The sequence below is a fragment of the Acipenser ruthenus genome, chromosome 3 (genome assembly GCF_902713425.1).
Source record: "Acipenser ruthenus chromosome 3, fAciRut3.2 maternal haplotype, whole genome shotgun sequence".
Lineage (NCBI taxonomy): Eukaryota > Metazoa > Chordata > Actinopteri > Acipenseriformes > Acipenseridae > Acipenser > Acipenser ruthenus.
In genome coordinates this window covers 106,746,135-106,762,987 of record NC_081191.1, presented here as the reverse complement: position 1 = coordinate 106,762,987, position 16,853 = coordinate 106,746,135, and the positions used below count along the sequence as shown (strand labels likewise).

Sequence of the window (16,853 nt, the reverse complement as noted above, 5' to 3'; positions counted from 1 at the left end):
GTGAGAGCACGCGTCATTGTCTCCTACGAGAACGGGGCTTAACCTTGAACACAGCTACTGAAATGTGCCACACAGCGGAGCTCACCCGCAAACGCATGAAAGCCATGGAGCAGGACAGGCAGCAGAGCGACAGTGTCAATACTGCAGTACAGCGGCAGCATATCAGGGCTGGCCATGGGACCAAATCACAGCAAAATAGCCACCTGCTCAGCACCCCTGCAACCAACTCAATATGTAAGCACTGTGGTAATGCACACCAACGAGTGAAAGAGCAGTGTCCAGCTCATGGGAAGACATGCAGGTCTTGTGGAGGCACAGATCATTTTGATAGAGTATGCCTGTCAGGTAAACGACGAACACCAACAAGGAAGCTGCACACCTTAGAGGGCACATCTTCAGATGATGAAGATCCACGTAATGCTGAAGGAATTTATAGCAGTGAATGCATTGGTGCTGTGCGGTCCAAAGAAAATAAATGGTTTGTCACTTTAAAATTAAATTAAAAATTCCAACCCTGTCAGCTTGATTCTGGGGCAACATGTGATGTAATGAGCCTGACAGACAAAATGAAATTAGCACCTGGGACCCGACTCCTGCCAAGTGACACTAGACTGAAGATGTACTCAGGCGAACTGATGAAGTCTGGGAATCTTCAGGACAGAGTGTATAATACGTGGACATACACACAAGCTTGAGTTTGAAATTGTGGAAGCCAGTCAGAAACCTCTGTTGTCCGGCTCAACATGTGAGAGCCTGGGTCTGATACAATTCTCCATGCCGAGCTCCACAAGGTGGACCATCACTTGAAGGGATCCTTGACGAAGCAGCTGCTAACAAAGGCGTACGATGATGTGTTTAATGGGCCAGTAGAATCTGTACCAGGAGAGGTTCATTTTGACCTTGACCCAAATGTCTCTCCAGTTCAATGTGCACCACGCAATGTGCCAGTTGCCATCAAGCCGGCAGTAAAGGCTCAGCTAGACAAACATGAAGCAGATGGACATATCGCACCAGTGACTGAACCAACTGATTGGATAAGCAACATGGTAATTGTGAAGAAGTCTGAAAAGCTGAGGATTTGCATAGATCCAAAGTTTCTGAACCAAGCACTGAGGAGATCTCACTACATCATGCCAACACTTGAGGATGTCTTGTACAAACTACCTAAAGCACGGGTGTTCACGCTTGTTGATGCGTGTGATGCATTTTTGCAGTGTAAATTAGATGATGAGAGCAGCTACATGACAACTTTCTGGACCCCCTGGTGACATCCTTGTGGTTGGCTGTGGGGATACAGATGAGGAAGCAGAGCGCGATCATGACAGCAAACTGCTGGCACTGATAGATCGCTGCAGGCAAATAAAACTGAGGCTTAGTTTGAAGAAACTGCAATTTAATGTTAAAGAGGTTCGCTTCCATGGCCACATTCTGTCCTCAGAGGGTCTTAAAGCTGACCCTGAGAAGATCAGAGCCATACGGGAGATGCTACAGCCGATGGATGTCAAATCGGTTCAGTGCTTCATTGGGTTTGTCACCTACCTGGCAAAATTCATGCCACGCCTATAAGAGGTTTGATCACATCAAACGCTTGGTCACAGCTACGCCTGTGCTGCAGTATTATGATGTTACAAAACCACTATTCAGAGTGATTCAAGCAAAAGTGGGCTTGGATGCTGCCTACTACAAGAAGGCCAGCCTGTTGCATTTGCATCTAGGGCGCTGACCCCGACTGAGCAAGGCTATGCTCAGATTGAAAAGGAATGTCTGAGCATAGCGTTTGCCTGCCAGGGCTTCCATCACTATCTCTATGGCCACGACGTGATCACTGCAGAAACTGACCATAAGCCATTGATATCTATTTTCAATAAGCCTCTACTGAGCGCACCCAAGCGCCTTCAAAGCATGCTGCTCACATTACAGAACTACAGCCTCAATGTTGTCTATAAACCTGGCCCTGAGATGTACATCAGTGACACACTCAGCAGAGCAACAGCAGCAGATGGCATGTCCAATGCTGAGCAGGAGCGACACACAGTTTGCAGTGTGCAGCAGGAGCAGTATGACATAGCACAGATTAACCAAACTGGCTATTTAAATGTCACGGATCAGCGGTTGCTCCAGATAAGACAGCATACAGAGATTGATGAAAGTTTGCAAGCGCTAAAGTCGGCAGTCTTGGCTGGTTGGCCAGACTTAAAGGAAGAAGTGTCACTCCTTGTGAGAGAATAATGGACATTTAGGGATGAAATAAGCATTCAGAATGGCATACTGTACAAAGGGCCGAGGGTCATCATTCCAAAATCATTAAGACCAGAGATGCTGACACGCATACACTCAAGCCACATTGGTAGGGAAGCATGCTACAGGCAGGCACGCGATACCCTGTACTGGCCCAACATGCAAAATGAGATCAAAGACTTTGTCAGTCGTTGTTCAACTTGCAATGAATATGCACAGCTGCAGCTGAAAGAAACCATGATGTCTCATGTGCTGCCTACACGGCCTTGGCAAAGTGTAAGCATGGACCTGTTCAGCTATGCAGGGCAAGTGTTTCTACTAATGGTTGACCATTACTCTGACTTCTGGGAGACTGAGCTGCTCCCGGACTTGTCTGCTGAAGCCACAATCAAGCGTTGCAAGGCACAGTTTGCACGACATGGCCAACCGGACAGAGTGATCTCAATAATGGACCCCAATTTGCATGTGAGCAATTCAGACGAATTGCAACTGAATGGGAGTTTGAGCATCTTACCTCTTTGCCACGGCACCTGCAAGCAAATGGAAAAGCTGAATCCGCTGTCAAAATAGTGAAGAATCTGTGCAAGAAAGCTTAAGCATGAGGGCAAAGACCCATGGAAAGCCATCCTACATTGCAGGAACACGCCAATTGAGGGCATGGAGAGTAGTCCAGCACAGCGCCTGATGTCAAGGAGGCTGAAGACTTCATTGCCAGTAGCCAACAAGCTACTTGAACCCTGCGTAGTGCCAAGTGTATTAGAGAAACTGCGTCGGAGGAAACAGATCTCCAAATTGACATATGATGTGTCTGCCAAAGACTTACCCGAACTGAACATCGGTGAGCCGATCCATATGAAGCCACTCCCTGGGGATAGGACTGGCCGCTGGGGGCTGGGTACCTGTGTACAGAGGGTTGCGCCTCGCTCTTATCTGGTGGATGTAGAGGGTAACCTTTACCACCGTAATCGCGTGGATCTGCGAGTGGCAGAACAACCAGCTGCACAAGGCTATGGACTGCCTGCACACGACCCAACGGAGGTGCTCACAAACCCCAGTATTGCTAGACCAAGTAAGGAAAGAGGAGAGTATGCAGCTGTTGTTCCAGAGAGCTACGAGGATGAGAATTTCAAGCAAGTTAGCACACCGGTTGGTGTTTCAGGGCCAAACACACCAGCCAGAGGAGAGTGCAGCACCACATCTGGAGTGAAACAGCTCCCTGCGGACAAGATCCCTGTCTTCTCTCGCAGTGGAAGACAGTTAAGAACACCAGACAGACTCAATTTGTAACTGATCTAACAGCAAAATAATAGGTTACCTGTTTAGGACTTTACAGGAGGGTTCAGTTCAAGTTTGTTTGTGTTTTTTTCTCTCCTTTCTTTTCCTTTTCTGCTCAGAAAGGCATGTTTTTAAAAAAAAGTGTTTATGAATACTACTAATAGTAATCAAACCAAGTGTTATGTAATCGATTGGTCAATTCACTCTTGCTTGTGTCTCCCTTATAGGGTAATTAAGGAAAGTGGACCAATATAAAAAGGGAGATGTTGTAGAGTTATTATGTAAACTACGCCACCTTGTGGCTTATTGATCTAGTTACTGTTTTACCCTTGGCCTGTGCGTTGTCACGGGGTTCATCATGGTTCTATACACAAACAGCTTGTCGTGTCTTTATTACAACACGTGAAACATCCTACACCGGGGTTGTTACAATATTCATTTTACATTTTTAAATTACTACCAATGGATTACGAAGCACTCCAAAGAGATCAAGATGCCTTACCATTTAGTGAAACAACATTTGAGAAGATACAGTAACTGAGAGCATTAATAATTACTTAATAATGTGTATCAAAAATATGTTACGGGTTATTGCCTTCGCTGTAAACTAATGGTGCAGTTGTCCACAATGTCACTATTATTGATGGTTCGGTTGCATTTTTGTAATGCCTTAGCTTTAAAGACATTGGGTTGTGCAGATCTACCACTGTGGCACTAAAGTATGAAGCGCTGCGGGTGATTCGGATCAGTGAACCTGTTGGTGAAACACTGGTTCAAGGCTGAAATAGTAAAACGGTATAAATTGCACGCTACTTAGCGCTACTGTATTATGTGTATTTATATTATTAAATACCGTTGTTGTAATCAAAACCCTCTGAAGATTAACCCAACACTCCTCGGCTTTGCCTCGGGAGGGGGCAAATGATAAACACGCTCCTATTTGTCAATAATTAAGATCATTCCAATAAACGGATTATTAAACTCAGGTGCTGCCGCCCCGATTGGATGCAAGCTAATTCAGGCGACTTTATAATCCTGTAACCAGTCACTTCTCGAGTATATCGGTTTCTTTATTATAAATACACGCTGTGCAGCTTGTGGGTTGGTTGCTGGCTTTGGCACGAAGGATGGGTATCATGGATTGTAAACTCCTTTTAGGGTGAGTTTGATGTGTTATAGTGTTTGGTTTGTTTATGTCTTTAATGGCTACGCGGTTTTAGATGCTTGCGTTATTATTATTATTATTATTATTTCTTACCAGACGCCCTTATCCATGGCGAATTACAATCATAAGCAAATACATTTCAAGTATCCCAGTACAAGTAATAATACAATTAAGAGCAAGATAAATACAATGATTTTGCGTTGCTGTATTTCATTTCGATATGTTTTGTTCTTGCGTTGCCGTGTAAAGGTATGCAGTGTCTTGAGTACACCCGAGTTTGTGTAGGATACAGCGTGTGTCTGAATAACACTTCTTGCATGTATTTTTTTCATCCTCAGAGTTGTATTGTGTATGCTGTTACCTTTGGATGCGAAGGCGCAAGCGCCACCAGGTAAGTGGCGTTTATTTAATTGTTCCGTGGTCTTTTGTAGCTGCCACTTGACCTGCTTAAACGGGAAGTTTGTCTGAAATGTTACAAGCACGGTCTTGCTCTTAAAAGCGCACTGTATTTGCCGCATAACCAACGTTGTGTTCGTTATTAAAACCGGTTAGTGCTCTGAATAGTTATTGAACCACTGCAAGTGAGAGTAAGTCTCTCGCCTCTTTGCCCGCAGGGACCTTTGTTAATGAGTGTCGGGACCGATACTTCTGGCTGACGACGAAAAGAAGCTTCCTAATTGGCGGGAACTTTCGCTTCGATATCATTGGTAAATATGATTTGATCGGTAACTTGTATTTGTAGGATGCCTCAACATCCAATTAAGCCTTTTTTGTGTTTAGGTAACGACGGCATTCACCCTCTGGACGATAGATACGCCGCATCCTGTGGCTTTACCTACTCTGTTAATATCCCCGGCGACCTGATATTCAGGGCTTCTTTCTTTGCTTGTCACGTCTCCAGCAATGTGAGTCCTGTGCGGTCACACTTCACACGGCCAGCTCCGTATGTATGCCAGCATTATTACAAGCGACAGTGTCGCCTTGTAAACTAATGGCTTTTCTCTCTTTTTTAGAGTGATTCGGAGTTTAGCTTGAGGTTCCGTTTCGTTCGCATCGACCAGTTCAGCAGAGAGACTTACTACCCGTTCTCTATGACGTGCAGTACTACCAAGCAGTGGTACCCCCGCGAAATCGTCTGTGAAGAGAACTACATGGAGGTAAGACCTCTCCAGTCCTGGGTTTGACCTGTACTCCCACTAGCTATAATACATTGCCCACAATAATGCCTCACCCTTTGGTCCATTATCCTTCTGCAGATTCTTTTCTTTTTAAACTACCTTTTTGTGCCACTGTGGTACCAGTTTTAATAAAACAATACTTTAATTCAACCAATATTTCCCCATATTTTGTCAACATGTTGCAACTGAAACTGGTTTAGGACATTATACCAAACAATAATTGAATTACAAGTATTGTAGAATCTCTTTGGAAACCTATGTGTGCTTTATTTGGATAACAAATCCAAATTGGTGTGCATTGCCTCTGCTTCCCATATTTGTGCATTTTATTTACAGCATTAAACTGAAGGTGAATTAATGATTCTTTGTGCATTTTGTTTTTTTCACTAGTAACAATACACAGTATCTGGATGCGTAGTCCTCTACCAAACCCAGTAAACAAATGCAACCTGCCACTGTTGGTGTTGCTAAACTGCAGTGTCCATGATTGTTTACAGTTGTCCCTTGTACTCCTTCAGAAGCTTGTATCAAATTCTCGGCAGACTTCTTGCTGCATGGCTTAATTCTATCTGGTTGTGACTTCAGAGCCCAATACCTCCTATCGGGGTTCCTCTTGGCTGATCTAGCCATGTACTTCTCAGAAGTGACGGGCTGCTAGATCATCTTTAAGCTATAGGGAGGTCTGAACCTAAATGATTGTATAACGTTATCCCCTTGTCATCTTTAGATATCTGTAAGGAGAAATGTGCCAGTTATTGCTCAGGAGGGGATGGATACTGAAGACTGGCAAGCTGCTCTCCCTGCAGTAAGTTAAGTCACTCCTGTTTTGGTCTGAAGATGTTCATGCAGCATGGCAATTGTATAGGGTGCTTACAAGCTGTTATCCAGCTTGCAGTAGCATCTTGTTGGCTGCTGTGAGCAGGACTATTGGCTTGTGTCTTTCTGCAACCTGTCCTATATTGCTAATTTAACAAAAGATATAGCTCATCTTTTAATATAACATGATGTCTGATGCAAATGCTCATGCTGCCATATATGTATGAATGAGCATCAAGTCTATCTCTCATATTGGGATAAAATGCATTTGAAAAATGACATGTTGTCTCGGTGCAGTGACTCTACTGTGCTGACCAACAATTGATATTTTACCATCTGAAGTTATGCTAGTCACAGGCTAGAATGTGTGGCCACTGTTGGAAGCAGTACGCATGCTTTGCACCAGGTTTCGGATGTTGTCTTGTGGAATCCTGGCCCATTCCTCTTGTCATGCGTGGATAAGCATCTGCCTGTTCAGTGGTCTCCGAGCCCTAGAAGCCACAGGCCGCCCAAGTTCATCGCACAAATGTTTAATTGGGCTTGGGTCTGGGGAATAAGGCATGACTCTCCCATTGTGCAAGAAAGCTGTTGTGACATAAGCAACATGTGGCCATTCCTGCAAGACCATGCACGTTGGCCTATTAGGATGGGCTTGCAAGAAGGGCACCAAGTGAGGCCTTGGGACTTGATCAACGTATTGCTGTGGAGTCCTGTTTCCATCAATCCCTCACTGGCAGCGGAGTTCTGTAGCAACTAGACCATCACACTTGGACCTCCCCACCGATTGGTCTCTCGTGCACAACCGTGTCCCTAATTGGGTGTATATGAAGTGCCTATGTTTCAGTCCTAGTCTGTCTTCTATGCAAGCTTGTGACTTGCTGCTAATCTATGCAAGTGTGAAATGTCTTTAAGCTTCATAACTTGTCTAGCTAAAATCACTCCACACTTTCCCAGTCAACTTGGCTTCTTGCCTCCTACCCCAGTCCCATAAAACCAGACTAGCCCCTAGACCTTCTGACCAGCTGCTGTCTCTCCTGTGTTCCAGGCCCAGGAAGCTATCCTGTCGGTGTGGCAGGTTGTGTTCCACAAGACCGGACAGCCAGCAAAATCCATGAATGCCTCCGTGGCCCAGTCTCGGGGCTACATGATCAACTCCACCTCCAGTAGGATCCTCTTCCGCTCGCCCTATAACATGCCGGAATCAGAAATGCTTACAGTAAGACCTCTCCAAAAGCACTATTAAAATATCGGGTTCTGTTTTTAGCAGAGGTCCATATTGCTCCATCAGTGTCTCCAAGCACACTTGTATTGCTTCTGTGCCTGTGAGTTCATGCCATGTTCTTCCAGGTTAATGGAATCCAAGTGGAAGCAATCCGGGCAACTGTCTTCTACAAGCAAAGGTGGATGCTGCTATTGGTGGACACTTCTGCTGCCTGTACCAAGAGTAAGATCTAAAGCTTGGCTATCTTGCCATGGTCCAGAGGCCATGTAAAACGACTGCCATGGTGTGGTCCTCTTTTTAACTGGACAATTACTAGTGCAGTTACTTCTACTAGGTTACAAAAGGAACATCTCTGCATGCTAGCACTACAGAATTCTACAAACAAGGGCCATGATCATGGCATATTGATTGCCATCTGCTTGCACTTCCTTTTATACAGAAATTCCTAATGGATACAAGTTTTTAAATCCAACTGTCTTTTCCCTCCTAGATCTTGGCACTTTTGATGGTACACATTTGGCTTGGGTTGCACCCAGAGTCCTCACTCCACTGGTCCTGCATATAGAGAAGTTCCAGGACAAGGGTATTGCCATGGGTGTGGAGGGGGAGCTGCTTGACCTTGCCACTATCCAGAGACGGAACTATGAACTGAAAGTCAATGAGACCTTCATAGGAATCTCTGTTCCTTATGGCGCGGAGGGTGGCTACCTGAAGGTAACGGGGGGGGGGGGGGGCAGGGGGGGAGTTTAGCTCTGGCGTTCCTTCACTGACAACCAGGCAGGTTCTGGATGTGTTGCAGACTCTCTCTACCCCCTAGATTGCGTGCCCTTGGTGTTTCTCTAGATGAGCACTTTGACAGTACACCTGCTTCTGATATCCCAGACACCTGGGAAATGCTCCTGTGGCAGAGTGAAGTTTAGCTGACCCTGAGTAAATCCTGGTTTTAATCTACACGTTGGCCAATGACCCTTCCTTTCCAGCCTTGGTTCTGCATGCTTTTAATGGAGTCCACCTCCTGCTTTACTTTTGTGACCATGCCCTTCTGTCTCTTCAGAGTCGTGTTATAAATAACCAGTACAACCGGATCTACGCCATTGACCTGTACCTTGAGCACCAGTGGGCAGATGACCTGTGGGAAGCGACCCAGCACCGTTCTTTCAAGCCAGTCCGCACCCCCTCTATTGCCGAGACCCCCTTTGTCGTCAACAGTGAGTACGCTGCCTGCTTTCCAGCATGGCATTTAATGGCCTTGCTGTGGTGCCAATGTGTAATGCAGTGGGGGACGTCCTGGACTAAAACACTAGCCCTGGCTTTAAATCTGTAATGCAAACCCTCCTCCATCTTAACCTCCTAAATGCCTGTGTTTGTAGATACCATCCCAGCAGAAAAGGTCTTCACAGTGACCCTTGGCATCTTCAACCCTGATGTTGAGCTGAAGAACTTCACCATCAATGGGGTTCCTCTGACCCTTCCTGAGGCCATCAACCAAGGCATTGTGCTAACTGAGGTCCAGCACCCCAATGGCACCAAGTCTTTTGTCTTGAAGGTCCCCTTCACCCACCCCCTCATCCCACAAAAGGTAGGGATGAAAGCATGCCTATATGTTGATGGATTGAAAAGCTTAAGACCCAAGCTGTACCGGTCTATTCTCCAGTAACAGTCAGCAACTGTACTGCTTCTTTACACCATTTGTTGTTCTCTGGCAGTATATTGGCAATGGTGTGAGGGAGTTCACATTGAATATCAACTACACCTTGAACATCATCCCTGAGAATGCGCCTTATTTCCACCCTGCCACCATTGTGTGTCAGATTAAGGATGTCGGTAAGTATTGGGGCTGGGAAGTGTCCCTGAGCACTGACTGATTAGACCAGGGGTGTCAAACTCTGTTCCTGGCGGGCTACAGTGTTTTCTGGCTTTCGTTCCCCCTGAGCTCTCAATTATTTTATTTCTTAGCAGATGCCCTTATCCAGGGCGACTTACAATCGTAAGCAAATACATTTCTTGTGTTGCAGTACAAGTAATACAATAAGAGCAAATTACTTAATGGGTCTAATGATGATTAACTGGACACATTCAACACTTCTCTTCAGGCCTCAATGCTTCATAGGTAGTGTACCTTGAATCCAGTGCATTTCTAAAACCCTCAACTGTAAAAGACCTTAATGTTTGATAATTCAACAAATTAGATCAATTGTTAATTGAGAGTTTTGGCATGACGACCCTCGGGCTGGAGTTGACATCCCTGGACTAGACCAAGTCTCTCAACCAAAGGATTGGTGCACTGGTTGTGTGCCCACCCAGGGAATTCCATCATGAAGGTGTCTCCCCTTTTTTTTTTTTTTTTTCAATTGAGCTAGTTTGCAAGCTCTTGAAAGCCTCCCAGAAATGCTTGCTGCTAGCATGCTGTCACCTTTCTTGGGATTTGCATACACCTCCCACACTAACAAATATGCACCCCTATTGGCACTTGCTGTTTGAGAGAAATGATGTTCATTAAAGCACTGCTGCCCAAAGAAGACTGCCAGCACTCTGCTGAAGCTTGAACTGTTGACGCCTGACCATTACTGAAGGTGTGGTTGGTAGTTTATTGGCATACACTTCAGGCTCTTGACTCTTCTCTTGCCTCCCCAGTACTTCCTGTGATCAAGGGCTCTTGTACTGAAAAGAGCCTAGTCTTTGAAGTGACGCGTGGGAACATGGACCACCTCTGGGCCATGTACATTGAGAAACACCAGCTTACCTCTGAGCTGGCGGCTCAACGGGGCTACATCCTCACCAACCAGACCAAGTTTATTCTAGAGGTGCCGCTCTTCAGTATCGGCTGCATCTATGAGGTACACATTTCTGGGGGCCATTAGGAATGTACTTGGCAGAGCCTCCCTAGAGGCTGAACTGGGTGTTTTGTAGGATTACATTCTCGTTCTGCGTTTGAGGTGTTTTTTTTTTTTTTTTTTCCTTTGTTTAGGTGTGTGTGAGCAAACCTGAGCCTTGTTAAATCTGTAGTTATCCCTGCATGACTAGGTTGGAAAGCCTGCCCCTCTGTTGGTGTGCCATCAAACTGGGATGTTTTTTCCAGTGTTTCTTGTCTCCCTCTTTTCCAGGATATCTCTCTCCGAGGCCTCTTTGTTCGAGTAGAACTGACCCTAATCAATATTGGGACACTCTCGGCAGTGCTGTCAGCTGTACAGCGCTGTCAGTTTCCTACCAAGCAGCTGCTAGGTAAGTAGCTCCACAAAGTGGGCTTGACTTTCTGTCTTGGTGCTCTGCACCTCCCTGCTTCCATGCCTTGCCATTTTCTACACGTGTTGACTAAACAATTTCTAATATATATGCTTTAGTCGTATTCCTGACTCCTTCTCCATTGCTGTAGAGAGTATTCCACTTGATCGCATATTGCTTGCAACAATCCCTAGTGCCACTTGCCCAACTTCTAAATGGTCTACCTGGCCTCTTGGTCTGCGGTCAGGTCTCTATGCATATTGGTGAAGGCTTCTACCAGTACCTGCACCACAGTGTGATCCTTTAGTATTCGGCAGGCTTTGTTTGACCTGAAGCAAAATTAATTCTACAGGGTCCCGCAGCACTTTTGGCCATAGCTGTAGGTATCGTCTCGAGGCCACTTGGTACACGATTTGGTGTGGCAATCTTGAACTGGTTCATGCAGCAAGTTCTCATGGAATGCTTCAACTTCACCCCATTCTCTTCAGTGTGCATGCCTAATGGTGTGATGACGGTGGTGGCTGTCACCATGGAGCCCATACCAGTAGTGGAACCCAGCAAGACCACCCTGCTGGATAAGACCTGCAAACCCAAAGAGTTTGACTCAACCAGGGCTCTCTTTACCTTCAGTGTCAACACGTGTGGGACCAGGAGCAAGGTGGGTTTCCTGCATGGTGCTGTAGACTCGTGCAATAGCCCTTTATACAGGTCTTGTATTGGTGGACTGTACTAGATGCAATACATATCCCTAAAAGTGCTGTGGACTAGCCTTGCATGTCTGCCCTAGTAAAAACTACTACAAGATTGCTTCCCCTTGAACTGTTTTTAAAATTGCATGTTTGACAAGTGACAACTCCTGTTGTGTCTTTTTTTTTTAAATGTGCTATTGGCATACAGATTTCTTTCAAATGGGGCTACTATTCTAATTTCTAGTAGTGGGTGGGGGTGCTTTGTACTAATGGCTTGATATGGCAATGTTTCAGATTGTGGAGAACTACCTGATCTATGAGAATGAGGTGGTGTATACCAGAGCTCTGTTCCCAGCCAATGCTCCAGTCATCACCAGGGACTCTGAATACAGGTGAGCATGAGGAGTCCTGCACTTCTAGAAGGCCTGAAATGGGCCTACACTGGCACCTCTCGATACTGACTTTTTAGACTTGGGGCATGCTGCCCAATAGATAATGGTATACTTCCTGTGAAGATTTAACTCTGAAGGAACCATTTTCCAAATTGGAAGTAATGTGTTTCAACTGCATTTTAAAGACCTTGGTAGACTTATCCAATACTGCTCCAATGAAGTGGTTCTGTGCAACGTGTCTCCCGTAGGCTGACCATCCGTTGCCGCTACCCCCTCAATGACACCATGAAATTGCTAGCTGAAAGGAAGGCTGTCCCTGCCCCCTACTCTAAAAAAAGTCTTGGATCCCTGGAGTTCTATCCTTACAGCTCTGAGCAGAGAGGTATGGCTTCTAGTGCCTAGTTTTAACTTGCCCGGTCCCGGGACAGTGTTGGTCAACTTTTATCCTGACTACCAGTATCCACCTACTACTATGACTCCATTTCTTGATTTCCCAGGCCACAAAGCCAGAGACGTTCTGAATCTGAAGGCCCGTCTAGCAAGAGGTTGGTACCTGGTACACCCCTTCATACCCACCTACCTTTAATGGCCAGGTTCTGTAGTCTTTCATCCATAACCCACCAGGAATGGTGGCTGTACACAATGCGCTTTAAAAGCATAGCAGTGATGGGCGCTCAGTCAACCTTTCTCCTTCCCGCCAGATGTGACCTTCTCCCAGTTCTATCGGGAGTTCCCAGTGTCCAAGTCTGGGCTGGAGCCCTTGTTCCTGGAGGTTGTGCTCCTCCACCACCAGAACCTGGCTGACCACCTCATCCTGCGGGACTGCTGGGCCACAGAGACCCCTGAACTGGACGCCACCCCTCAATGGGACCTGGTCACTGACGGGTAAGGGGGTGGGGGTGACGAGAGTAAGCAGGCAGATGGTATTGAGCTGGAGTTTCATTGTCATTTATGCCAGCTTTTAAAATGTGTGCTTGGTAGCGGTCTAAACTTTACTTGCTACTCTTACTATGCTGTAGACTTGCAGTAACTTGCATTGCATGATAACCTGGATGCCTAGATAGACGTGACTTGTGACCTGGCAAAGGCCTTTTCAGCATTGCAATGGGCTTTGGTTTCATATTCTGAAATGAGTTGCATTTGCCTTGATTGGTGTTCATCTATTATATGGTAGAAAACACACCATGGCAGTTTCCCTCTGATGGGAACTGCATGTAGAACACACTTGGAAGTCTTTTGGAGGCTTCCTAATGTGCTAGGATTCAGCATTTTCCTAAAATGAATACCTCTGTCCTGTACTTCACCCCTCGAGCTCCATGCCACGAAACCCAGTGTGCGTTGCCTCCAATGTCGTCGTCTCCTCCTTTTTCTGCAGCTGCCTGGTCAGTGGCGACTCCAAGATCCGGTTCCACCCAGTGTCTGCCAGCGCTCTCACCAAGAGCCCCCACCACCTCAAGAGGCTTGAGGTCCAGGCTCAGTCTGTTGCAAACCGTGCCCTGTGGCAACAGGTTGGTAACTTTTCAGTGAGCTCAATCCGAGCCTTTTGATCTGCATTCTCACCCTCTGGTTAATACACGGCCATCTACTCTAGGTTTGGGGTGGGGGAAGAAAGCTCCCATGTCAAACGATAGTTTAAACCTCCATCTAGACCCTGAAGTAGCTCCCTATTTGAACTGGTGTGGCATGACTCCAAGGTCAGAAATGGGCAGTCCTGCTCTAGAAATGGCTTTCTATAGGCTGAAATATTGGTTGGCTGTGTGAGACTGAACTAGGGCTCTAACACTGTTGTCTGACCTTTTTGTGTTTTGCAGATGTACTTCCACTGTCTAGCTGTGGTTTGTGCTTCTGAAAAGGCAGGTGTCTGCAATAAGACCTGTATCGCTGGAGACAAGAGATCAGGTAGGCAGGGTGTATCTGACCTCTCCTGCAGTGGATATATGATAGCCATTTGTATGTTCTATAGACTCCCAATTTGCACTTTTTTTTGGATCTAACTCTTTTGGGCTATGTCTTCCAGCCCGCAGTGTTGAGCTGGCTGACTCTGTCAAAGGCTATATTTCTGCTGGACCAGTCCAAATTGTTCCTGAGGGGGAAGTTGCCAGTGTTCAAGCAGCCGGTAAGCAGTAAAGCACCAAGACACTAATCCCCTGCCTGCCCTGTAATTGCGTTCCTTTGCATGGTGATGAAGGTTAGGAAACTGCTGCCATTTTGGCTTTTGCATGGGAAGCTTTGTGTATTGCACCAAAGGGGAATCTGCAGGGGCTGTAGTTTTGCGACCTCTTCTGTTGCAAGTTTTAGCCAAACAAATGCTTGTCCCAGGCACGCTACATACTGTAACCAGTAGCTGTGCTTTCAAACTAAGCCCTCCAGGCTAACTAGCTCTGCCTCTTGTACCCAACACTTGCATCTCTTCCCCCAGTACACACGTTGGGTATTGTGTAGCTTCCTCAGGGTCCTAATGCTTGCCATTGTCTGCTTTCAGGTGCGACTCCTCCTCTGGTCCCCTATATTCCAGTCTTGGGAGTTGCAGTGGGAGTCCTTCTACTTGCTGTTGTAGTGTTTGCTGCCAAAGCTATGAGATGTTGGGTTTCTATTTAATAAAAATCTTTGAATGTGAAATTGTCTCGTGTGTGGCTAGCTTTCACATTTGCATCGGTCAATGGATCTGAATTAACTGGGGTATTGGATGGCTAAAATGATGCCTGCAGCCTTATTCAGCTAACCTTTGACTGTCCTTTTTCAATAACTTGCTTTACCATGAGAGGATTCTGCTGTTGGCTCACTAAATGATGCTTTAAACCTTTTGGTTTTCAGCCATGAAGTGAAGAGGGTTATTATTTATTTCTTAGCAGACGCCCTTATCCAGGGCGACTTGCAATCGTAAGCAAATTTCAAGTGTTACAATACAAGTAATACAATAAGAGCAAGAAATACAGTAACTTTTGTTCAAGCAAAGTATAAGTGTGACAAACCACAATTCGATAATACAGCAGATAGTTACATCAGGATATGATTAAATACAAAGTACTACAGGTTAAACACTTGGCAGATTACAGTATTCTGAAGTACAGGATTAAATGCAGTAAAATAGGGGGCAGATAAGAGCAAAATAAAGCACATTTACATGAAGGGTGATAGTGTCCCAGGATACAAACAGAGGAGTTCTACAGGTGCTGTTTGAAGAGGGGAGTCTTAAGGAGGCGCCGGAATGTGGTCAGGGACTGGGCAGTCCTGACATCTGTAGGAAGGTCATTCCACCACTGCGGAGCAAGGGTGGAGAAGGAGCGGGCTCTGGAGGCAGGGGAGCGTAGCGGAGGTAGAGCTAGTCTTCTAGTGCAGGCGGAGCGGACAGGTCGAGGGGGGGTGTAGGGAGAGATGAGGGTCTGGTGGTAGCTGGGTGCAGTCTGGTCAAGGCATCTGTAGGCTAGTACAAGAGACCTGAACTGGATGCGAGCGGTGATCGGGAGCCAGTGGAGCGAGCGGAGTAGCGTGGGCAAAGCGAGGCAGAGAGAACTCCAGGCGGGCAGCAGAGTTCTGGATGAGCTGGAGCGGACGGGTGGCGGACGCAGGGAGGCCAGCCAGGAGGGAGTTGCAGTAGTCTAGGCGGGAGAGTACCAGGGCCTGGACCAGGAGCTGGGTAGCATAGTTGGTGAGGATGGGTCGGATTCTTTGGATGTTGCTCAGGAAGAATCGGCAAGTGCGTGCCAGAGTGGAGATGTGCTGGGAATAAGAGAGGCAGGGGTCCAGGGTGACTCCACGGTTCTTAGCTGAGGGAGAGAGTGTGGTAGATTCCAGAGGAACAGAGATGGAGAGATCAGAGGAGGAGGGAAAGAAAAGGAGGTCAGATTTAGAGAGGTTGAGTTTGAGGTGATGCGAGTGCATCCAGGAGGAAATAGCAGACAGACAGGTAGAGATACGGGAGGAGATGGTGGAGTCAGAGGTGGGGAAGGAGAGGAAAATCTGAGCATCATCAGCATAGAAATGGTATGAGAAACCATAGGATGCGATGAGGGGGCCCAGGGAGCGGGTGTAGAGAGAGAACAGGAGAGGACCCAAGACTGACCCTTGGGGGACTCCAGTTAAGAGAGGGTGAGGTGTGGAGGTTGTTCCACGCCAGGTTACCTGATAAGTGCGGTTGGAGAGGTAGGAGGAGAACCAGGCCAGAGCAGTTTGCAGTAAAAAATTTGTGACTCAAGCGTTGGTTGAGGGTGACGAGATCTCTATCGGTAACCTAGACCTTTTTTTACATGCCTGTACACCTTTTGCCGTTTCAAGGGAACGGTATCATAGTGTAATGATTTGGTCCAGTTTACCACAGTGTTCACAGGCAAGCCACGTTTTTGCGGTTTATAAATTGAATACGTTTTTATTCCCCCCTCGCAATCCGTACTAACATGTACTCCTAGGAGGAAGCATTGCCTTCCTCGTTAGTGGAGGGGTAAGTTGTAACCTGTTTTTATAGCTAGCACTGCTGTTGTGCAAATAAGATTTAATTCCATGACAATCCCCTAGAGCAGTGCTTCTCAACCCTGGTCCTGGGGACCCACTGTCCTGGTGTGTCTTGTTCCAACTGAGCTCAGTACTGGAATGGAATGAATAATTTGGCTTTTTAAATTGATTAACTTAAATGTTGGAGAATTAAAGTTCCTTTTTATA

At 46.3% G+C, this 16,853-nt stretch overlaps 1 protein-coding gene across 1 annotated transcript; it reads left to right on the top strand.

The window, feature by feature from the left end:
- Window positions 1–4,574: 4,574 nt before the first annotated feature.
- LOC117394640 (uncharacterized) lies at window positions 4,575–14,816 on the top strand. Its single transcript, XM_059020743.1, has 23 exons — window positions 4,575–4,672; window positions 5,017–5,069; window positions 5,293–5,385; window positions 5,459–5,583; window positions 5,692–5,835; window positions 6,584–6,661; window positions 7,718–7,888; window positions 8,020–8,116; window positions 8,385–8,608; window positions 8,949–9,102; window positions 9,265–9,473; window positions 9,601–9,718; window positions 10,529–10,731; window positions 10,999–11,116; window positions 11,605–11,774; window positions 12,100–12,197; window positions 12,446–12,579; window positions 12,695–12,742; window positions 12,899–13,082; window positions 13,573–13,705; window positions 14,009–14,096; window positions 14,215–14,313; window positions 14,680–14,816. The coding sequence occupies exons 1-23, from the start codon at window positions 4,641–4,643 to the stop codon at window positions 14,793–14,795; spliced, it is 2,889 nt and encodes a 962-aa protein (XP_058876726.1). The 5' UTR covers window positions 4,575–4,640; the 3' UTR covers window positions 14,796–14,816.
- The last annotated feature ends 2,037 nt before the right edge of the window (window positions 14,817–16,853 follow it).

Excerpts from the sequence above, each read along its gene's own strand:
- LOC117394640 (XM_059020743.1), top strand. The coding sequence starts at position 4,641 with ATGGGTATCATGGATTGTAAACTCCTTTTAGG. Across the intron at positions 9,719-10,528 it reads GTGTCAGATTAAGGATGTCG|TACTTCCTGTGATCAAGGGC; the intron begins GTAAGTATTGGG and ends TTGCCTCCCCAG. Across the intron at positions 12,580-12,694 it reads TTACAGCTCTGAGCAGAGAG|GCCACAAAGCCAGAGACGTT; the intron begins GTATGGCTTCTA and ends TTGATTTCCCAG.